The 24,797-nt window shown below is 38.1% G+C and overlaps 1 protein-coding gene across 2 annotated transcripts in view; it reads left to right on the top strand.

Annotated features, from left to right (window-relative positions):
* The first annotated feature begins 38 nt into the window (after positions 1-38).
* The window catches only part of agla (amylo-alpha-1, 6-glucosidase, 4-alpha-glucanotransferase a), a 33,301-nt gene continuing 8,542 nt past the window's right edge, over positions 39-24,797 (top strand). Inside the window, exons 1-19 of one of the 2 annotated variants that reach the window (XM_067453939.1) lie at positions 39-117; positions 369-515; positions 1,330-1,540; positions 1,647-1,816; positions 10,739-10,942; positions 12,555-12,736; positions 12,844-12,955; positions 13,645-13,771; positions 13,916-14,018; positions 14,103-14,200; positions 14,417-14,556; positions 15,523-15,710; positions 18,683-18,806; positions 22,158-22,321; positions 22,394-22,495; positions 22,592-22,747; positions 23,342-23,492; positions 24,007-24,131; positions 24,430-24,542. In XM_067453939.1, the coding sequence (XP_067310040.1) occupies positions 437-515; positions 1,330-1,540; positions 1,647-1,816; positions 10,739-10,942; positions 12,555-12,736; positions 12,844-12,955; positions 13,645-13,771; positions 13,916-14,018; positions 14,103-14,200; positions 14,417-14,556; positions 15,523-15,710; positions 18,683-18,806; positions 22,158-22,321; positions 22,394-22,495; positions 22,592-22,747; positions 23,342-23,492; positions 24,007-24,131; positions 24,430-24,542 (2,549 nt within the window). In that variant the 5' untranslated portion in view covers positions 39-117; positions 369-436. Of the gene's footprint in view, positions 118-368; positions 516-1,329; positions 1,541-1,646; positions 1,817-10,738; positions 10,943-12,554; positions 12,737-12,843; positions 12,956-13,644; positions 13,772-13,915; positions 14,019-14,102; positions 14,201-14,416; positions 14,557-15,522; positions 15,711-18,276; positions 18,401-18,682; positions 18,807-22,157; positions 22,322-22,393; positions 22,496-22,591; positions 22,748-23,341; positions 23,493-24,006; positions 24,132-24,429; positions 24,543-24,797 lie in introns of both variants that reach the window. The other variant, XM_067453940.1, reaches the window with a different exon arrangement.

The following is a 24,797-nucleotide window of genomic DNA, read 5'->3' as shown; positions in this document are numbered from 1 at the left end:
GAAAAGATCCGACTCATGTGAACGATTCGTTCACGTTTGTCAAACTATCAGAGGTGGTGATGGTGCATAGAGCGTAGTAGATACTAACGTGCGGATACAAATCTAGGCAATATTGAGGTATATCCCAAAAATGTAGCTATTATGGAAGAGCTCTCTGGCAGTTTGGGTTGTTGTAGTAGACTCGTTATAATGTTGTGGCTCGTACATTGTCATGATAAAATGTTGCAATAATTTGTATTTTAAAGGAAACTGTTGCAATGCTGTGGTTATTCGGAAGCTGCATTACGGGCTTCTGTCAAGTTGAATTAAATGTCATCTATTTTAATACAGTGTGCGATTAATTAAATTTATTTTGGTTCAATTTTCAGTGAATGGGGTCCCGTTGAATTCCTGTTCGTCGTTGTATTAAGGACGTTCTAAAATAAGGAGGGCAATCATGACACCAAAACAAATAAGAGTAATGGTCCTAAATGACATGGAGAAACTGGACAGGACCCTCTTCCGTCTGGACCAAGGCAAGTTTCAGCTCACGTTTAACGCTTTGCATTGTCCTGAGGCATGACAGAAGTAGTGTATTTATTTTAGTGTGATAATGGCCAGTCTGTGCTACGTGCAGGACATTTGTGGTTATTAATAGATGGTGTGGTGGTGTTCTCAGGAGCCAACTTTAAGGCTGAATACCTATTCATTCATGCCCTAATAAACAGTAAATATAGCAGAGGAGTTTGGTACAGGCTATGTGATAAATGTGAGAATCTTGTTCAGAACAGTTCACTTTTAATCCCATGGATACTCTTTTGAAGAGGGTCACATTTGTGCCAATGTATATGTTCAAATTCATTTCAGAACAGTTGTAATATAGTTAGTGTTGTTTTTTTGTTTTTGTTTTTTTTTTACATGTTAAAACTGAGATAAGGTAAAACTGTTAATATATGTAATATGCTTTATTTGCCTCTATATTAATAATAATAATAATTAATATCAATAATGTTATAATTAGAATAATATTATGAGCCCTATAGATCCGTCATAAGTACATGATATGGCATGTTACACTTTAAGGAACTTTTGAAATACCATGTAAATATCATGGCATAATCATTTGGAATCAATACCTTTACTATGGTAGACTACCCCAAAATATATATTAGGATTATAAACCATTTGAAGAAAAAAAAGAAAGATTGTTTAATAAATACATATGTTATGAACAGTTTTGGGCCAAATTCCACCAATATTTGTATCAATTCATATATTGTTGATTTATTATAACAAAGAAAAAAAAAACAGCCAGATCTGTCACAAAGCTTATGTTGTGTTTCTGCTCAGGGTTTGAGCTCCAGTTTCGCCTGGGTCCCACTCTTCAGGGGAAACACGTGTGTGTTTACACCAACTACCCTGCAGAAGGCGAGCGCTTTGAGCGCCTCAAGTTCCACGCCATAGACTGGATTAACCCTACTGGAAGACAGGATGATTCGGACAAGTTCTGCACACTTGACCTCAAGATTTCAGGCTCATACCAGTATTATTTTGGTCATGGGTGAGTTGTGAAATTTGAGTATACTGTCAGTGCTGCATTTAAATATTGTTATTTAACAGTATAAACGGTACAACACATGCTTGTTCATTTATTTTTTATGCTTCAGAGATAAGGAGAAGTCTGGTGGTGGATATATTGTGGTGGACCCAGTGCTCCGGGTAGGGGCAGACAACCACATCTTGCCCCTAGACTGCATCAGTATCCAGACATACCTGTCCAAATGCCTCGGCCCCCTGGATGAGTGGCCCGACAGGCTTAGAGTCGCCAAAGAGGCAGGTAAGAAGACAGCTGGTGTATTAGTGTATTAGTATTAGTGTATTAGTATTGGTATTGGTGTATTAGTTACACTAATAATTTTACCCAATTGTTTACCAACTTTTGAGCTTCTCTTATCTCCTTCTCTGCAGTCTATTTGATTACATGAACAAATCAATAACTAGGCAGAAATTGAAAAAATAGATTTAAAGATATTAAGTTAGTCGAAGTTTGTTAGGCCAAGTTAGTTTTTGTGAACATTTTTACTGAGTTCTTTATTTCTGAATAATCATCATTAGAGATGTGCGGATCAGCTCTAACATCACCCGAATCCACTGGTAAAAATAGATAATCTACCTTCCACCCATCTGAACTATTATTTTCTCTGATTTAGATATCCGCACCTGACCCACCCTTGTCACATTCCATTTATTCAAATTCTTAGTGTGAAATCCCGCTAGAGGGCGCCTATTCAAAACAAAGGCGTAGTTTGATGACTCCAAGTTTGAGCGCAAAATCTTGGGACATGTGGTCTTCACATCACAGCCAGTGGGAAAGATGCAGGATAGCACTCATGTTCATGGATGCGGTTATAAACGTTACTGTAGTATGATGCAGAGCAGGACAGAGTGTTGTGGGAGCGGAGCAAGGCCGCTGGAGCGATTGTTGAGCGACACACGGCTCGCGAGCACCGGGACTTTTATTATGACGGGACACAGTCACCGGCGCTATTTCCGCTTTTCCGGTCATGAGTATAACTTACGCATTGTCAACTAGGACTTGTGGGTTACGTGCCAGCATCATGAGATCAGAGAGCGTGCCAGAATACAGTTCTCTTTCGCGTTTGAAAAAAAACTATAACAGAAAGAATTTGCCAAAATGTCCGAATGGCGAATACTTTTCTCGAGTATTCGCATATCAAATAACGTCTCAAACGAAATGAAAGAGAAATTAAAGACAGCGCGTCAGTTCTGCATCGGCAGATCTTAAAGCGATAGCAGCCATGTTGTCTGTCATTAATGTTAATGTTAATAGCAATCACTCACTGCTATTGACTAAAGAACTTTTGTAGTAGCTTTAATAAGGATTAATTTATATTTAATTCATAAATTATGCAGTGCAGACTGTTTGATAACTTTGTTCAACTTTGTAGCCTATTTCCTACCTGTGAGACAGGAAGGCTATATGACATGGGTTTATGAGAGGATTATTTTAAGTTGAAGTTTAAAGCCTAATAAATGTTGTTGTTTTTTTAAAAAAAGTTTTCAGTTACACTGTAATGTTGAATGGCCATAATCAATATTTAAAATTGGTGGGAAAAATATTTCATCGAGACATATCTGTTTCATTGGTACTGGCTTTATACATATTCATAGAAATATACCATTGAACAAATATTTCAAATATACAGTCTTTGTTTTTTCTACATTCATTTGATATTTACTGTAAAATGATATATTAATTATATATTTAATGATATATTAAACATATTAACACTTGTTTTTAATTGTGATTAATCACATAAAAATGTGTGATTAATCAAATTTTATTAATCGATTGACAGCACTAAAATAAAGTTTACATTAAAAAATATATTATGCATGCATACCCACTATCTATCTGCCTTTTGCATTTATTGCATTGCATATTTTATGTTCAGGGATGGCCGATTGATAAGCAGATATTGGATGTAACTTTTTAACATGTAACAAAAGTGGCTCTCCTATTAATTTTGTCTTATCAGTGTGGCTCTCCTGAAAAAAAAATAGTGAAGACCATGGTCTATGGTATCTGCCACTGCAACACATTTTCTAGAATAACATTTTAATATGTACCTATGTAGGGGTGGGCTGGAGATGGCAGGGGTTGGTGGCAAAGTAAGTATCTGGATATTTGCCACGGGGCAAGGGCTTCAATTACCTCTCTCTTTTTTGACCATACATGTGTTTGCATCCCTGGTCCCGATCAGAAATCATACATCATCAGCGCATTCACATACGCTGTGCAGACAGACCGAGAATGGCAGGCAAACAGTAGTTCACGTTTGTTATTGTGCTACTCACTGTACTGTAAAGTTTTCTCACCATTGAATGATACATGATATAATCCAATAACACTGCCTCTGGTCATCTAGGTTCTGGTCTGTGCGCTTTTATGTGTTTTGGAGTAGGTGTGGCTTCGGATAGCGATTTACAGGGAGGGTGTGATCATATGCTTTCAATGTTAGCAGGCTAAAGTTAGCATTTCTCAGATCACCTATTGCAATTTTAATAGCCTAAACACACTCCCCTACTCCCTTTAAACTTAAATTGCCACTGTTACCTTCACTGAAACTTTCTGAACACAAGCACACACATACACACACACACACACACACAAGAAAATAAATATGTTCAGGCCAAGCAACTAGCAACGTCCTAGTTAACTATTTCGTTAAAATGCTCCCACTAAAGTCTTTTTGCAATTGCGTAGTTTAATGAGAGTCTGCAAATGAATGCCTGCCAAAAAATTAAGCTTTTAACATGTTAATATTTCCATCATGTTGGAATAAACTCCTATCAGAATAATTTCTGTTAAGTTTTTGTATATTTGTGTAGTTAAAGCTGTTAAGTTATTAAGCAATGTCTTTTTTCCTTTATATTTTATATAATGGCGTCTAGGTGTAGGTTAGAGCTGCAACTAACGATTATTTTTTCTGTCGACTAATCTAACGATTATTTTTTCGATTAGTCGACTAATCTAACGATTAATTTTTTTCCCCTTTGAAATTTTTCACAATTCTGTGGCACCCCCTCGCATAAGTTACGCTAGAGGTGTAACAGTACAGACTGCTCACAGTTTGCTTTGTATCACGGTTTTAGGTTCACGTTTCAGTACAGTTCGGTATTTGCTATGTTCAGGGGAAAAAGGACTACTGTCAAATGAAAATAAAGAAAATAAGAACAGATAACTTAAATAGAAGCAGCAGCACAAATAAATACTATTGAGCAAAGATGAGAATAAAATAAACAATGCTTTTCAGGTAGGTCTAACATTAGTTTTTAGGTAGAGAAATGGAATGAAGTAATCAAAGTAAAATAACCACACATTTAACTGTATAAAATTAAAAAAATAATCCTTATTAAACTTACAAAAGCTATTCAGTCAGGAGCAGTGAGTGATGTCTATCTTTTGTTTGACATTAAACAGACAGCAGTGAATGCTACTGCCCCTTTAAGACCCACGGATCGTCGTATTTTCTGTAAGTTCACTTAAGGCATAGAGTAAGTTGGGCTATGACATTTTGACATACTTTTTGTGAGTTTGTCCGTTTAAGCACAGCATTTGAAAGATAACTCAATATTTGCGCGCTTTGGGACGAGTGCACAGAGACAGATCTTCTCATTCGCGTCTTCTGGCTACACGCGGGTGATGACGGTGAAAATGACTGCTCATATTCGGACGTACGGCAGCACTCGCATGCGTTTTATAAAATTTACAAAGAGAGATCGTTTTGCCCACGTTTTTCTTTTATTATCGCTGTTGTTGAAGTGTATACCTGAGGAGTCAGCACGTGTATCCATCGACAGAAACATCCATACAGCATTATTTTCAAGTTACAACCCATATTAAAGATGCGTCATCAGGTGTGAGATGAACCGAAGTGTAAGTGCGTCCCCGCAACTTTTGCTCGGGATCCCGGTTGGGAAACACTGGTCTGTATTGATTGACACCGCGCTGGTTTGTTTAGAATTATACGAGCGCCGTGACCGCGCGCTGCCGCGTGATGAATGCGCGTCGCAACTCTGTTATTCAACTGCTCTGGTTTTAAAAGCTATGTCTAAATGCGCCAAAATGCAATAAAACTTGTTTTACGGTCGAATGCAACGCGTGTGTGTGTGAGTGAGTAAGAGACGCGCAAAAGGGCGGAGAGAGCTAAACGAATATGCGTCCGTCTTTTAAATAGCGTAAAAATGAATGAATGACGAATGTGGCGGCCGTTATTGATTATGTGGCAGTCCGCCACAAATTAGTCTATGTGTGGGAAACACTGTTTGGCCTCTGTTTAAAGTATTCCCATACTTTTGATCAGTGGCGTAACTTACTAATGATGGGCCCCAGTGCAGGCTATGTAGTTAGCCCCCCCCCCCAAACCAAGCATATGTAACACTTTAGGATCAGGTTTCATTTCTATATCAGGATATCGGTTGTTTATTATTATTTACAAATCAAATATTAATGGCTTATTCTGTGTCACCGTAGGGCCTACATCCCTTAATCGTAAAAAAGACACTCTTTTATAATCACTAAGATTCCAAATGTGAGTTATTTAGGGGGGTTCGGGGGCATGCTCCCCCGAGAAAATTTAGATTTCTAGGATCTACATATGTGCATTTTAAGATGTTCTGAAGGCCAAAAAATTAGATAACAATATTACTAGAGACTCATCAAGATGGACATTTTGACATAGGCTACTTTTTTTGTGAGTTTGTCCGTTCAAACGCAAGACTTGAAAGAGAACTCTATTTGCTCGCTGTGAGACTGCGCGCTTCCGGATGAGTGCACAGAGACAGATGTTCTCATTCCCGTCTTCTGGCACTACATGCGGGTGATGATGGTGAAAATCAGGGGCGTTTCTATGATTATCATTTTAGGGCAGCTCAGCCCCCAGTGAGGGTAGGCCTGTAGAAAAAATGCTAACACTATTTAGTTTAGGGTCCAAATTGCGCTTTTAACTAATAGCTTACAAACATGCATACCCCTAAGATATTGGCTGTTTATCATTACTTATAAAGCAAATATTAACACCTTACTGCATGGCCATACTGTACATGCAATTATCATACCCAATAATGTAGGCAGGTTTATAGTCACCAAGATCTCAAATGTTAGGGGGTTCTAACATGCTCCCCCGAGAAAATTTTGATTTCTATGATCTACATATGAGCATTTTATGATGTTCTTTTAAAATAATCTACTTACTTAATTTACTATTTATCAAAGTTTTAAGTTTATTAAAATCACAATATGAACACATTCAATACTAATCTTATGCCCAATACAGGCTGAAAAAGCTGAGTTTAAAAAAAAAAAATTATTATTATTTACTGAATGTTAAAAATAGAATTATATTAATTTACAATATATACACATTTATTATTAATCTTATGCCTAATCTGATGAAAATGGCTTTGTTAATATTTCTTGTTCGTTAATTAGGCCTACATTATGAATCACATTGGCATATTTCCAGTTAAAAATGTCTAAAAATTAGACACAACAAGTTTATTCATTCGCCTAAATATTTTTTTCTTTTGATTAACATTTCTGACTTAAAGCAGAAGCTGTCAAACATGGATGTTTAGTTTAGCTGCATTTATCTTACTTGACGTCGAGTTGCTCTCCTAAAAAAAAATGTGCGCTCAGCCTCAGCAGTTTCTGTGTTACCATAAAGCCCACCTTCTCTGATTTGATTGGTTTTATCAAATATTTTGACATTGACGAGCGGTGACAGACCAATGACGCTCAGATTCACACACACACACACACACACACACACACCTCTGCTCAGTGGCGTAACTTACTAATGATGGGCCCCGGTGCAGGCTATGCAGTTAGGCCCCCCCCCCCCAACCAAGCATATGTAACACTTTAGGGTCATGTTTCATTTCTATATCAGGATATCGGTTGTTTATTATAATTTACAAATCAAATATTAATGGCTTATTCTGTGTCACCGTAGGGCCTACATCCCTTAATCATAAAAAAGACACTCTTTTATAATCAGTGAGATTCCAAATGTGAGTTATTTAGGGGGGTTCGGGGGCATGCTCCCCCGAAAAAATTTAGATTTCTAGGATCTACATATGTGCATTTTAAGATGTTCTGAAGGCCAAAAAAAGTAGATAACAATATTACTAAAGACTCATCAAGATGGACATGTTGACATAGGCTACTTTTTTGTGAGTTTTTTAGGGGGTTCTAACATGCCCCCCCGAGAAAATTTTGATTTTTATGATCTACATATGAGCATTTTAAGATGTTCTTTTAAGATAATCTACTTACTTAATTTACTATTTATCAAAGTTTTAAGTTTATTAAAATCACAATATGAACACATTCAATACTAATCTTATGCCCAATACAGGCTGAAAAAGCTGAGTTAAAAAAAAAAAATATATTTACTGAATGTTAAAAATAGAATTATATTAATTTACAATATATACACATTTATTATTATTCTTATGCCTAATCTGATGAAAATGGCTTTGTTAATATTTCTTGTTCGTTAATTAGGCCTACATTATGAATCACATAGGCATATTTCCAGTTAAAAATGTCTAAAAATTAGACACAACAAGTTTATTCATTCGCCTAAATATTTTTTTTCTTTTGATTAACATTTCTGACTTAAAGCAGCAGCTGTCAAACATGAATGTTTAGTTTAGCTGCATTTATCTTACTTGACGTCGAGTTGCTCTCCTAAAAAAAAATGTGCGCTCAGCCTCAGCAGTTTCTGTGTTACCATAAAACCCGCCTTCTCTGATTTGATTGGTTTTATCAAATATTTTGACATTGACGAGCGGTGACAGACCAATGACGCTCAGATTCACACACACACACACACACACCTCTGGTTCTGACGTGCGCTGCGCTCTGCTCAGAGCCGCTACGGATTGGAGAGACAGGCTAAAAAACGGGACGAAGCCCACATTTCGGACGTATTGTTTCGGTGATGAAAGTCTTTCGGCCAAGAAGGCACCGAGAGAATGCACTTGGTCCATTTTCGCCCGAATATTTGATATTAATAATAATAATAAATTATATTATGGGCTATTACTTAAACATAAATATGAAACTAAATAGGCTACGGTTTCTTTAACCCTCTGGCTGAAGAACGCACGTACCGGCTGTTTTTTCCCCCTCACGAGTCATGACGGGGGATAGCCTATAACTCGCAATACTCCGTAATTTTTGGCCATACAGATAAATGTGAGACATAATTATAAATACTAATTGTCCACTTTTATTTGTGTACACTCACATAACAACAAAACTTTGTGCTTTAGTAAAATAAATAAAAAAGGTGCGCTTTCTAGGCCTATCTGCGAGAATCTGAAACTCGGTGAATACATGACATAAACATGAAACATACGCCCAAAGAAAGCTTGAAATCGCTAGATTTAAATCAAATAATTCACATTTTATAGTGAATTGTGGAGCTCACTGGCATAGAGCGGAATATCTAGCGGAGCGTCACGCAACTGTGCTCCGCTCACACGCTGAAAAAGGTGGTCAGTAGCCTATCCTAAGCGTGACGGTAGAGCGCGACAGCCGTGTGAAATCTGAAACCAGTGATTTTCATTTGAAATGTGAGTGTCACAATATTCTGCGGAGTCACTTTGTCGCCATGGGCCCGTTTGCAATGTGGGCATGGGCCCGTGTGCGCTGCGGGCCCCCCTGCCGCACGGGCCCCAGTGCGGCTGCACTGCCTGCACTGTCTGTAGTTACGCCCCTGCCTCTGCTTCTGACGTGCGCTGCGCTCTGCTCAGAGCCGCTACGGATTGGAGAGACGGGACGAAGCCCACATCCCGGACGTATTGTTTCGGTGATGAAAGTCTTTCGGCCAAGAATGCACCGAGAGAATGCACATGGTCCATTTTCGCCCGAATATTTGATGCATCCCTAATTAAAATAATTAATAATAATAATAATAAATTATATTATGGGCTATTATTTAAACATAAATATGAAACTAAATAGGCTACGGTTTCTTTAACCCTCTGGCTGAAGAACGCACCGGCTGTTTTTTTCCCATCACGAGGGATAGCCTATAACTCGCAATACTCAGTAATTTTTGGCCATACAGATAAATGTGAGACATAATTATAAATATTAATTGTCCACTTTTATTTGTGTACACTCACATAACAACAAAACTTTGTGCTTTAGTAAAATAAATAAAAAAGGTGCGCTTTCTATCTGCGAGAATCTGAAACTCGGTGAATACATGACATAAACATGAAACATACGCCTAAAGAAAGCTTGAAATCGCTAGATTTAAATCAAATAATTCACATTTTATAGTGAATTGTGGAGCTTACTGGCATAGAGCGGAATATCTAGCGGAGCGTCACGCAACTGTGCTCCGCTCACATGCTGAAAAAGGTGGTCATAGCCTATCCTAAGCGTGACGGTAGAGCGCGACAGCCGTGTGAAATCTGAAACCAGTGCTTTTCATTTGAAATGTGAGTGTCACAATAATCTGCGGAGTCACTTTGTCGCCAGGGGCCCGTTTGCAATGTGGGCATGGGCCCGTGTGCGCTGCGGGCCCCCCTGCCGCACGGGCCCCAGTGCGGCTGCACTGCCTGCACTGTCTGTAGTTACGCCCCTGTATTCGCGGTCTAGGTTTTTGTGATAGAACCAGGAGCAGAAGCCAACATTACGCGAGATGAACGCCTGACACGACGCGTCGACGCATTTCACGAACGTCGACGTATTTCCGTAGTCGACGTCATCGATGACGTCGACGCGTCGTTGCAGCACTAGTGTAGGTTTTCCTGAAGAGAAGCAATGTCGTTGTTGAAAACAAAGTAAAGGAGTGTGAAAGGAGAGTTCTGTGTCTTTATTAAAATCAACACATTAATGATGATTAATGACCTACCTGCAATTAATTGGAACGTTACTTTGTATTACTTGACCCAACCGACCCACGGATTATATGCAGTACATCACTAATGCCCGTATATAATCATACACAGTAAGGCCTATCATTAAAATGCAAGTAATGTTTTCCATGAGAAATATGGGTTCAAGATTAATTTATGAAAGTATATGGGTAATTTGGTTTGTCATATTTTGCTATGGATTGCATGTATGTGGTTTTATTACATTGGTGCATTAACTGAAACAACTCATAATATTCAGTTAAGTAACTGATTTCATATGCATCTTTTTTTTCAGGGTATAATATGATTCACTTCACACCACTGCAGACGCTGGGTGAATCTCGCTCCTGTTACTCTCTGGCCGATCAACTGGAGCTTAACCCAGACTTCTCCCCTCCTGGACAAACTTACAACTGGACAGATGTTGGCAACCTGGTGGAGAAAATGAAGAACGAGTGGAATATACTTTGCATCACGGATGTTGTTTACAATCATACGGGTGTGCATCGTTCAGTTTTTTATTATCTAATTTCTAGACAATTTTCAACAATGCGTCATGCTTTTTTTGTTTTTTAACTATTTAACTATCCAAATACCTCATAAAAGCTACATGCATAATCATTATGAAAGAACTGGCAAAGGTTAACATGTCACCCCCACATGATTTCTCAAAAGTATTGCATGTCAGTTATCCATGCAGGGTCCAGCTATAGTGGGTTCTCTCATTCCAATGGAAAAGGCCACAGTTCCAGTGTGATTGACTGTAATCTCCTGTAAACCCCCACTAAAAGCCTTTGCATTGACTTCAATTCTAAAAATAGTTTATTTACAGAGGACAGGAGCTATCGGTGCGACATTTAGCCTGTCTGATATAGTGCGTTTCTGCTGTTCAGCTGTTCTATGGTGCTGCTAGCAAGACCCAATATGTGAGCAGAATACTAAAGAGAAACACTTTAAAACTTTCTTTCAGACACGCTGACTGACGGTGGAGGTTTAGAGTAGGCTAATGTGTTTACAGATGAATAACTGCAGGGGAATTTGAACTGTTAACTTGCTTTGCGTAGTCTTGTTACAGAGCTCCTTCCGTCTCTGTTTGACATCTCTAAGCACTGTAAAACCACTATGTTTCTTTTTCCTTAATCTTTTCTTGCTGTGCAGAGAAGTGTTAGAGTAGTCAGGCTTAAAAGAAAGCAAAGTTCGTAGTTCATTATTTCTGCCAGAACTCAGCACAGCTAAAGGTCAAGGGGGGGTGTGATACCTTATCTGGAGCTGTGTACAAATGCCAGACATTTAAACAAGGGGAAGTCCAGTGTGGCATGTTGTATGTATATTTGTGCAGGTTACATATATACAGTGGGGTCCAAAAGTCTGAGGCCACATTATGAATCTGGGAATCAAAGTCAAATTTAAAACTCAAAGAAAGTATATAATTCTATTAAAAATATTCTGTTCAAAAGTTTGTTGGTAAGATTTTTTTTTATAAATATCTAATGTTCAGCAAGGATGCATTTATTTGATAAAAAAAAAATTAAAAACTGTAATATTGTAAAACAAACAAAAAATATCACAATTTAAAGTTTCCATTAATTATAAAATGTAATTTATTACTGTGATGTCAGCTGAATTTTCAGCATCATTACTCCAGTCTTCAGTGTCACATGATCCTTCAGAAATCATTCTGATATGATGATTTTTCTGCTCAGGAAACATTTCTTATTTTTATAACTAAAAATTGTGCTGCTTAATTTTTGTGTAAACCATGATACATTATTATTAACCTTTTAATATTAGAAAGTAAGGAAGAACAGCATTTATTTAAAATCATATTGGCCTCAAACCTTTGAACGGTATTGAAAATAATAAAATAATATAATAAATGTTCATAATTTTGAGTTCACTACTGGAATAATTATTATTGAATTAAATGAGGAAAATTCAAAATAGGGACATTTTCATTAGAAGTCTCAGACCATTGGACATCGGTTACATCAGTTCTAAGTTGTATTACCCACTTATGACTTACATGATGCCTGTTTCATATTCTATGTACTTTTTCATTTACTTTGTATTTCAATGTCATAATAACTGCTGTATTTTCCTGCTTTTCTCAGCTGCTAACAGCAAATGGATTGAGAAACATCCTGAGTGTGGTTATAACTTGGTGAACTCTCCTCATCTGAAGCCGGCCTGGGTGCTGGACAGGGCCCTGTGGCACGTCACCTGTGCTTTAGCTGATGGCAAATACAAAGACAGGGGTCTCCCTGCCCTAATCCAGGATCACCAGCACCTCCATGTGAGTGAATTGCTATCTGAGGAAGCCATAGAATGGAATTTGTTTTGAAGTGTAACTGTAAGATGCTCTTATTTCCTTCAACACTAACTGTAATGTGTTTTCACTAGGCCATTCGTGGAGTTCTCTGGCAGGATGTGTTTCCTAAGATTAAACTGTGGGAGTTCTTCCAAGTCAAAATAGAACCGGCAGTGGAGCAGTTCAGAGCTTTGCTACAAAGCGGTGAGTTCCTGGATGGTTCTCAGACACTTGCGCTATGAGAAATTAAAATGTTAAAGTCGGTATGAAATGGAAGCTGCGATTATTTTATTTATTTTTCTTCGCTATTGTGACGTTTATATGAGTTAAACAGATTTTCGAACAAGGAATAATGTAGGGCAGGACTTAATCCCGGAAGAAATTTTGGCACATGAATTAAAAAAAATAATGATATGCACATATAAATAATTTATAATAAATACTTTTATATTCCACATTTCATGGTGACTTTAAAGGGTTTGTTTACCCAAAAATAAAAATTCTGTCATCAGTTACTCACCCTCTTGTTATTCCAAATCCATAATACTTTCATTCATCTTCAGATCAAAAAAGAAAAGAAAATAATTATAATTAATTTTAAATGAAATTGGAGAGATGTCTGTCCCTCCATGGAAAATCTATTCACCCAAAACTCTGATACTTCAAAAAATACAAAAAGAAATAGTCAAATAAATTAATATGAATCGAATGGTTTAATCCAAGTTTTCTGAAGAGACAAAATCACTTCAGTTTCAGCTTTTTAACATATAACCATTGACCGGTCTCATGGGTTTAGAGTGACATGAGGGTGAGTAAATGATGACATAATTAATATTTTTGAATGAACTAACCCTTTAATGTGTTTAGTGGTTTCTTCTAAATTATCTGTACAGGAGCCAAACCTGATAGGATCAAGACTGATGGCAAACAGCAACTGAAGATCATTCAGGACCCTCAGTACAGACGCTTTGGTAACACAGTGGACATGAACTCCGCTCTGGAAAACTTTGTGCCCCACGGGTTAGTATTCTGCTGCACATTTGAACAGGTGTTCGGTATAGACCAGTAGACCAGTTGTAGTTCAGTTTTGCACCCCTGCTGTAGACTGTTTATTATGCTTTATTTGGTTTTCTACAGATGAATTATACATTTATGTTGTTGTAGGAGCAGTCCTGGTGCCATTGAAGATTGCTGTAACTGGCTGAGGAGAAAACTAGAGGAACTCAATGGTGAACAGTTTCATGAAATCAAGCACCATCAGGAGCAGGTGAGTCTATCTCTCTCTCTGTACCTTTAACTCTAATTAATTTTAATGTAGTCCAGTGCAGCAATGACATTTCTTTACCCTCAGGCTACTAACTGCATTGACGGAACCGTAAGCTATGAAAGACTGGCTGACCATGGACCCAAGCTGGGCCCTGTCACCAGGAAGCATCCTCTGGTTACCAGGTAGAACAGTTTATTCCATCAGCCTCTACTGAATTTTTAGCATAATTCCTTTGTGTAATAAAAGGAATGTTTACAATTAGGGCTGTAGCTTGCCCCGATGCAAGTTGAAATCGCAGGGGCCCTAGAATCACCACCTTTTGCCCCTCTAGCGATGGCCTTGTATATAATACAATATATGTAATTATGAAGCTTCTGAAGACTTTTGTCTTTATGCAGATATTTCACTTTCCCATTTGAAGAGGCAACTTTGGAAGAAGATCTGAAGCTGATGAATCAACCAGAAAAGTCATGCCACTTCCTGGCCCACAATGGCTGGGTCATGGGGGACGATCCCCTGAGGAACTTCGCAGAGCCAGGTTTAACAGTCTGCCTTAACTAACAAAATTTTGTAAACAGTAGTTTATGAATGGACCATAAATAAACGTTTAAAATAAAGCTGATATAATTATAACCATCCATGCAGTGGCTGATAAAAGCTCTGTCAGTCTTTTACTAAAGACGCGTGTTTTTTTTGTTTGTTTGATTTTTACAATCACTGAAACTGCAGTTTTGAAAGATATTTGGATATTCATTATTATTGAAAACTTTGGGGTCATTAATAATAATAAAATAAATGAATGAATACACTTTTTTTATCAGGTTCTCAGAAATATTAAATAGCACAGCTGTTTTCAACATTGGTAATAATAAGAAATGTTTTCTTGAGCAGCAAATAAGCATATTAGAATGATTTCTGAAGGATCATGTGACACTAAATACTGGAGTAATGATGCTGAAAATTCAGCTTTGAAATCACTGGAATAAATTACATTTTCATTTAAAAAACATTTTAAAAGTATATATCTACTAAATATATGTATGTATTTTTTAATCAAATAAATACAGCCTTTTGAGCATTATATACCTCTTTCTAAAAAAAAAAAAATCTTACTGACTAAACCCAAACTATGCGAAATCATTTTTTTTGGTTTAAAAAGGTAAAACTTGTCATGCTAAATAACAAAAAGTTTTCATCTACCATTAAGATTTGAAATATTCTCAGTTCTGAAGTTTAACTCCTTTACCCATATTTAAATCCACTCCTCAGAAATACACAGATTTGCCAGCACAATTACAAGTTTTTACTTGCATTTAAGTGTACTAGTAAAAATTAAGTCTGTTACAGTGGATTTGTTATACGGCAGTGATGCCATTGTGACTTTAAACACAAGGTGGCAATATCAACACATTTGTAAATCCTAATCATTGGCAATACTTGCCAAGCCTTTTTGGCAGTGAGGTGAATCAAAGTTGCTTTTTCTTCTTCTCTTCATTCTGGTCAGGGTCCAATGTCTACATCAGGAGGGAGCTCATCTGTTGGGGTGACAGTGTTAAACTGCGGTATGGCAACGGGCCCGAGGACTGCCCCTACCTGTGGGCCCACATGCAGAAATACACAGAGATCACGGCCAAGCACTTTGTGGGAGTGCGTCTGGATAACTGCCATTCAACTCCACTGCATGTGGCTGAGGTACCATGGCAGTGTCAAAAGATGGATTGTTACTTTTGGCTAGATCGCAGATAAATAACCTGTTTGAGATTAACTATGTGTAAAGATGAATATTAGACAAAGGGGGCAGGAATGTTTTTTCCCCTACACATTTTTATACGGCGAGCTCGTTAGTTACTGTCTTGGTTAGTACGTTTTGGCTGCTGATTGTTCCCCATCCACCGATAGCTCCGTCATATGCTGTACTTCACACTAAGAAATATTAAGTGTAGCTTATTCTCCGTCTTATGCTTATTGACACATCGGTGATGGTATAAGTGTCATGCAATGTAACTGAAACCTTTTCCAGTTTAACCTTTTCCAGGTGGTTTTTAAATTACAAAAGGTGGCTCCACTTTATATTAATTGTCTTTAACTACTATCTATTACATAAAATATAGTAATTATTGTTAGGTACAGTGTTCTCATGTTGTATTGCAAAAAACATTTGCTATTATTGAGGTGGGAGACAGGTAAGGTTAAGACAGGTTTGGTGGTTTGGGTAGGTTTAAGGGTGATACTGACATTAAAGCAGCACTAGGTAACTTTTCAACCTTCATAATATATTTTCAAGATTCTTGTGATGATACATCGACTTACAATAGGTTGAATGACACGTCTGCCATAGCTTGATGGGGTCTGTATCGTTTTTAATTGTACTTTTAAACTTCAGGTTTCGGGTAGTAACCCGAGAAAAAAAAGAACTACAAAATTCGACAGCTTTAGGGCATATACATCACTTCCACCAACACCCACACTTCCTTAAATTCGGACATGCGAGCCCAACTTTGTTCGTCGGATAATATAGTCATGTCCGAAGCAGCACAGACAAATAAGAAAGAAAAGGTTTTGTTAGAGGAAAGCAATAAGAGGAAACGGAAATGTGATGGGATTAAAGGCAGGACGAGGATCAACATGTGACCTGCGTTTGCTCGTTGGCGTGAGCTGAAGGAGGCGTGCCCGACCGATGCTGTCATGCTTGTTACGGTGAGCTACCACTCAAACATTGAATTGAAGTATCATATAGATTCTGTAAAACGGTAACTAATAGACTACTATAATGACGCTGGCTTGTAAACGTGAGCATCGTGATTATTTGGCGTTTGAAAAAAATAAAACCCATGAAATTATATTCATATGACATGCTGAAACATGCCACTGACTGTACCTGGGATGAAGACATTTCACACGCGCCGCCAGAAGAACACCTGCATGTGCTCCTGCAGTGTTCAGGGGAACTGTTAGTGCTGCACCAACCCGCGGGGATGCTTTTATGAAGTTATTTGGCCGCCCCGCATCACTGTATATATTTTTACAACCCGCCCCGCACCCGCGGCCGTTAAATAAACATACGGGGTCCGCGGGTTATGAGACGACCCGCGCATTACTAGTTCAGGGCTGTCAGGGTTGTCATGTCAACAAATGCACGCGCGATGGCATCCCCTGTTGTAGGATGACAGCTTACGACAGTAGTTGAGGACATTATTTTTTCCCAACTGTAGGGGGACCCCGAGAGCAAAAGTTGCCAAGTGCTGCTTTAAAATAATGTTGCATAAACCTTTATATAAAATTTGAAACCTGGGCACAATTTTAAGTCTAATTTACTTAAGACTACTGATGATAATGAAGACAGAAGATTTTACTAAAATGTAAAAATATAGAAGGCATAAAGACAATTTGATAATACAGCAAGGAGAAGTTGAAAATGGGGCAAAAAGGGTAACCTCATGAAAAAGAGTAAAACATGAAATAAAGTTTTTATAATAATAATAAATAAATAAAGTAATATTGCTGGTGCGTTTCTAAAAAATATCTATTATAACACAAAAATTTGTAAGCAGATGTTCTTTGTTAACCCAAGAATGCATGGGGGGGAGGGGGGGTCAAATTGACCTGTATTCATTTCCTATGGAATTTTGACACAGTCTATTTGTGATGGATGTACAGTAGTACACTCAGACAACACTAATACTACACACGTTCTTGTTTGATAATATTCATATACACAAGCATACTTTTGTGACAGTCATGAAGTTCTTCATCAAATATAGAACCTACTCAAGACAGTATTTGCAATTTCAAGCTACAGTAAAAGGATAGCTGATGGCCCAAACAAAGGAAGAGGTGCAACTCTGCCCAAAAGTTATGTTTAGGTGAAAATCGTTCAGTAATTTCACAGTAATTTTCACAATATTCTCTACAGTAGATCTATATTAGTTTAGAGTTCAAGAAAAAAATACAACTGCATTTAAATAATATTTTGGAATGCATAAAGAAAAGTGTATCAAATTATTTTAATTATTTCATTAATAGGACCTCATTTTTTTTTAAAGAAAACCATTCATTCTAATATGGGTCATTTTGACCCCCTTTTATGCTTTTGTGTAGATTTTTTTATTTATGCATTCTAGGGTTTAAGATATTTGAAGATATTTTAGCCTTATTATGTATATAATGGACATGAATGAAACTCAACAAAATTTAGCATCAGTTGATGGTGTTCTAGTCAGCAACACTTCTCACTTTTAACACATGTTGTGCCTTGCAGGCCATGCTGGCGGCAGCCAGAGCAGTCAGACCCAATCTCTATGTGATAGCTGAGCTCTTTACAGGCAGCGAGCTGATTGACAATGTGTTTGTAAACCGGCTCGGAATAACCAGTCTCATCAGAGGTACTGATGTCTGTAAGCATGACACTAACAATGTCTTATCTGTTTGTTTCTCTCTTTTTGCACTGCATCACCTGTCATTTCCTCTCTGAACTATTTTTCCCGAATATTTACGTCCCAAAACTCTACTGGATCTCGTTTTCTGTTTGACTTATTTTGGCCTCATTTGAGGCATGACTCTCCCTCTTTTCTGAACCCATTTTTTTGCACCTCACCTGACATACTTACACCCGTGGTTTGGTTTCCTCTTGGCTGTGCGTCTTGCACTAACCCTGCTTGCTGCAGTTCATGCTAGATGCCGCCCGCACACTGAGGCCTGACCTGTATGTGGTGGCCGAGCTCTTCACAGGCAGCGAGGAGCTGGATAATGTCTTTGTGACTAGATTAGGAATCTCGTCACTTATCAGAGGTATGGCTTTCTATTAATAACCCAGGTCTTTGACAAAATTGCATTTGGCTGTTTTCTTCTATTGTTCTTCTTACCTTAGTGTATAATGTGAACTCTAACTTCATTATCAAACATCCTGAATTGTTATACTACCATTCAAACATTTTGGGTCAGTAAGGATTCAAATGTTTTTGAAAGAGGACTCTTATGCTCAACATTGCTGCATTTGATCAAAAATGCTGTAGATTTTAGATTGTTTAGATTTAGATTGTTTTTCTATTTTAATGTAATTTAAAATGTAGGTAATTTATTTCCTGATGTCAAAGCTGAATTTTCAGCATCATTACTCCAGTCTTCAGTGTCACATGATCCTTCAGAAAACATTCTAATATGCTGATTTGCTGTTCAAAGAAACATTTATTATTATTAATTATGTGGAAAACAGTTAAGATTGTGTAAAAACTCTTTTTTTCAGGATTCATTGATGAAAATAAAGCAGTTATTTGAATGAAATATAAATCTTTTGTAACTTTATATATGTCTAGTTTAATGTTAAATGCATCCTTGCTAAATACAAGTAGTAATTTATTTCAAAATAAAAATCTTACTGACCCCTAACCTTTAAATGGTAGTGTAAGTGTACAGAAAATATCATTCTGATTCTACACAGCCTAATCACAGTATGATTGACTTCAGTGTTCTTTAGCTTTTCATCATTTACTCGCCTCATATTGTGCCAAACCTGTAAGACTTAGTTTCTTCTGCACTATAGAGCTTTCAAACTTTAAAAAGGACACAAATCACCAAAAAACTAGCTAAAACAACCCTAAAAGTAGTCCACACTCCAAATTTTCTGATGTTATACAATATATTAGGGTAAGAAACAGATTAAATTTGAAGTTGTTTACTTGACATTTCTTGACATTGTAAGGCCGCCCGAATCGTCCCAATGGAGGCTAACGATCGGCGGGTGAAGGTCGCTGCGCGTTCGTCTTTTCAGCGGGGCAAAGGGGATTTTATTCAAATTCCTCTTAATCTGACTCCATATTTAATTATAATTTAGAATTTAGGTTAGAATGCCAATTGGTTATTTGGTCATTCATTTTTAATAGTTTACGTACACATTTAATTATTCCCTTTAACCCTTTGTTGAAATTATACCCAACCTGAATAATTCCAGAGCAAGTCAGAATCTATCAAAGTATAACAATTTATTAACAATCAGGTAAATGTATAACGCCAATTACATAATCAATTCAAAGCCTATACTTCACATCAAATACCCTAAAGTAAAGAATGAGATGTATACCGGACTTATCAAGGTTACATAATGCTGCATGGGTTAAAACGTCCAGCATTACGGGCTGACCTGAGTACAGTATCGAGCCCTGAGCTCTTTGCAACATTTCCTTAAATACCCAGAACCAGATACATGCCCATCACAATAGGAATTTGCATTGATCAAGTTCTATAGACTTGATTAGAAGAGAGGCCAAATGGCTGAAAGCCACACCCACCATACACCAAGGAAAGATATCTTTAAACCCTTAAAACATTCATGATGTTCTAGTTTACTTCTGTGGAGTAGAGATATTTGTACCAGTCGCACTGAGACATTTCAAACGATATCAAATACATATGATACTCGATCGTGTGGATTGACATTGTAATATAGAGATTCTGGATGCATTTTCAGTGATCTCAGCATGAGAGAGGGAATGAATTGGGGGAGAGGGAGTCAATAGGGAAAGATGTAGATTAGCTGATAGTGAGGTGAGACTTGCGTCTCCAGTGGTGTGTGAGGGACAGTTCAGATGTTAATTTCCTTATTTTCTCAGAGAGTCTTTGTTCTTCACTCAGACATTTCGGCATATACTAGTTTTTTCAGTCTTACAACATTTAGCTCACCTTGGCATGTTCTTAAGAGGTAGCAATGTCTGATTTATTATGAATAACTTTTCATCTTCAATGAATGATCTTTTCAATGAATCTTGATCCGGTTAGCAAAACTGGTACAAATTTGATTGCATACTATTTTGAAAATAAAAGTACAGGTTTGCAATGATATGAATGTGAGTGAATGATGATCATGATGAAGGTTCTCACGTTCATTTTTAAGTGAAGTAAGTAGCATATATTAAAGTGCCCCTATTATACATTTTCAGATATTACCGTTCATGTAGTAAAAGTTCTGCAACATTCAAAAGATCAAAGATCAAAGTGCACAATAAACCAAGTTATTGTCTCCAAACAGAAAGATGCAATTCTGAACTGCCTGAAATGAGTCTTTAGTAATTCCAGTCTCACTTCCTGTGCAAATTTAGGTGGGTTTGTACCATATTTGTAGCCTAGAAATCTAGACGCACCCTAGCGGCAGTAAATCTATTTTGCCACGAGTGTAGTCTAGCAACTCTCAATAGACTTCTGAGCTGGAAAAACCTAACTCTAGTCAGGCCAATCACATCGTGTATAGAGTAGGTGGGCGGGCATAACATAATGACAGAGTTGCATGCTACTTGTAAACAAAGAAGCTGGCAAATGGCGGGCTTTCGAATCGGCTTTGGCCGCGAGTCTGGAAGTCATGGAGTTAAGCTTTTCTTTGAGAAAAGAAAAGAGAACGGCACTGAAATCATTCTTAAGAAGGGAAGATGTGTTCGTAGTTTTGCCGACCGGATACGTCGAAAGTTAAATCCATAAACTAGCTCTGGTTGGTTGCAGATAGAGATCTAATTGATGGGATTTGATTGAGCCCTGTCAATGTTGAGTTCCCAGACCCAGTATCTTGATGTGGGTTTGGTTTGTCAGGCTAAAACATTTGTGTAATCTCAGCATACAGTCTTCATCGGCTGCCTGCGTATAGTCTACTTTGACTCGCGCACAAAAACTGTAGTTGTAGGAAAGGGTCTGGTTTGAGTTGTCGAAACGAGAAGATGCTGTTTTCTGCATTGCGAAAGCGAAGCCATATTGCATGTACTTTCCAAAGTATAGTGCTCAAATTGGAATGTTAAAACCGACGGCATCTTTATTGTTCGTAACACTGTGTATGCAAATGCTGAGAAATCCTTTGCAGCTGAAATTCAGGTATGCTAAGTGGCGTTTTGCTTGTGCATCGACCAATCACAACAGATTGGGCCATCTGACCATTCAGAGCAGATTATGCACAGAATCTCCAAAGAACCGTTTTCAGACTCTTTGAGTAAGGAGGTGATTTGTAAAATATATTATAAGAGAATTTGTCTTTTTTGACCTTAGATCAAAAAGAAACCTCCAAAACAAGTAGGATCCTTTAAAATAGCATAATAGGGTCACTTTAAACTAATAGAGTATTGTTACTTTGCATTGCATTACTTGTTATTCTTTGTGCTATTGTAGAAGCGATGAGCGCAGGAGACAGTCATGAGGAGGGCAGGCTAGTGTACCGGTATGGAGGGGAACCAGTGGGGGCTTTTCTTCAGCCCAGTCTCAGGCCTCTGGTGCCCAGCATTGCCCACGCCATGTTCCTAGATGTCACACATGATAATGAGTGCCCTATACAGGTATACCGTTGTATAATATTAATGTTTAGGGAAGTTTCTGAATATTTCTTATATTGATGTCCTGTGTTGTAGATTCGCTCTGTATACGATTCACTGCCCAGCTCTGCTGTTGTTTCAATGGCCTGCTGTGCCACTGGTAGCACAAGAGGCTACGATGAGTTAGTACCCCACCAGGCAAGATATTAACTTCACACAGACTCACAAAACATGGTTTGAGTTCCTTTTTTTGAGTATGTCTTGAAAGTCATTCTTTTGTGTCTCTACCATCAGATCTCAGTGGTATCAGAGGAGCGCTTTTATAGCAAATGGAATCCTCAGGCTAAGCCGTCATCCCCTGATGAGGTCAACCTGCAGTCAGGAATCATTGCCGGAAAGCTGGCCCTCAATCGGCTACACCAGGAGCTGGCTGCAAAAGGCTTTAACCAGGTAAATGCAGCCCTGGGGGTCCACAGTGAGGGTTATGCTTTCACATGCTTTATGCTTTTATGGCATGTTCAAAATGCAGAAACTGGGAACAATTTGAGCTTTTTTGCTCTTTCAATCACTTAAAGGAAGTGTATGTAAGATTGTGGCCAAAACTGGTACTGCAATAACTTTCAAATGACTGTAGAGCGGTGTATTCCCTCTCCCCCTCCTCCCTGATCCGAGGTTGCCAGGATCCAGCAGGAACGTTTGTAGCTGCAGCTGTGGTAACTAGAGCAGATCTGGCAACCCGGATGCCGAAACACTACTGACTTCAGGCCAAAACACAACATGTCAACATCAACATCAGAGGGCTGCAACAACAACTTTTAAATGACAATATACTGGCCAGACTACTGTTGTCAGTGATATAAGTATTTGAAATTTTAGTATTTGATTAATTGAAATACATTTCTTACATACAGTTCCTTTAACTTATAGGTCTACATTCCATCTCCATAATCACAAAGCCATGATGTTAAGATAAAAATCTAACTGAAATTCAAAACTATATTTACCTTTGACAAGCTTTATCAATGTCTTTGGGTGTTTTATTAGGTGTTTGTGGACCAAGTGGATGAGGACATTGTGGCTGTCACCCGTCATTGTCCCAGCACGCACCAGTCAGTGGTGGCTGTGTGCCGCACTGCATTCAAGAACCCCAAACACCATCGCTATACAGACGAGGTTCCACCGATGTGCATCCCAGGTGTGTTACAGACTCATTGCTCGTTATCAGAGACAAGGAACCTTTGAGTTTATCTGGATGAGATGTCCTCTTTCACTTGGTTTCACTATGTTTACATGGACACCTTTTTTGAATGAATGAATTCATTCCATTTGATTAATCCGAATGTAGTGTTTACATAAAGTAATCGGGTTGTTGAACTCGTTTATTACGTCACAAGCTTCAAATTGGAATAGATTTTATGACATCTGATCAAGTGTTTACATGTCCTCTCAGTCGGATTAGAAATGGTTTAAACCACGCCTTACAATCCGAATAACCTTTTAAACAAATTTGGCCAACTCATTGACTTACATGTGACTTTTTTTTCCTGACTGTACTACTATTCCGATTACAATTGTATAATTAGGGCCCATGTAAACGCAGCTGAGATTGAGTTCTGGTCTCTTTTATGCTGTCTAATGTGTCCTTTGTACTTAAATAACTGACTGGAAGTCAATCCCTGAAATCTCTTGGAACAAATCCTCTCTCACAGGTAAGATCGAGGAAGTGGTGCTGGAGGCACGTACTGTGGAGAGGCAGGCGGGCTCCTACAAAAAAGATGAGAGGAGCATTAATGGCATGCCTGAGTACACGGTGGAAATTAAAGAGCACATCCAGGTAACTTGAGTGCTGTGAGAACGCTCTAATTATAACCGTTCTAAGCCGACACAATGACCTCAGCACACCCAGAACACTCATTTACAAAACTGCAAAAGCTCTACCCCATAACCTTAACCTTAGAGCTCTCGTTTTATCTCAACAAATTGTTTTGGTAAACCTCCCTTTCCTGCCTGGTTGTAAAAGTCTGCCGTCTGTACTTGCATGGGATTTTGATTCGCTGTTCTGTCAACACTGCACGAGTCAATCTTATCTTTTGGTCTCAGAGGTTTCTTTGTTTGCCTCTCTGTCTGCTCAGCTGAAAGACAGCAAGGTGGTGCGGCAGGCTGGGGTGACGTCTCGAGGGCGCAGCGAATACGTGCAGGAGATCCTGTTTGAGCAGCTGACACCTGGAAGCGTTATTGCTTTCAGGTAAGACTTCAACAGCTTTACTGTCCCTAAACCAATCTATAACGGTGGTTTTCAAATGGTTTTACATCAGGGTTTTACCTAGGTTTTGCACTGGACACGAAGTGGTGATCCATCATTGTACCGAAATGATTTATTTTCCTTTCCTACTTTAAAAAAGGCCAAATGGAGTTTGATTGGATGCAATCTTTAATGTCAACATCAAACAATTGAAAAGTTTGGTTTAATGTTTTGAAAAGTTTGGTTTAATGTTTTCAA

The sequence above is a fragment of the Pseudorasbora parva genome, chromosome 9 (assembly GCF_024679245.1).
Source record: "Pseudorasbora parva isolate DD20220531a chromosome 9, ASM2467924v1, whole genome shotgun sequence".
Taxonomy (NCBI): Eukaryota; Metazoa; Chordata; class Actinopteri; order Cypriniformes; family Gobionidae; genus Pseudorasbora; species Pseudorasbora parva.
Note: the sequence above shows the minus strand (reverse complement) of the source record. Positions and strands in the feature narration are given on the sequence as shown.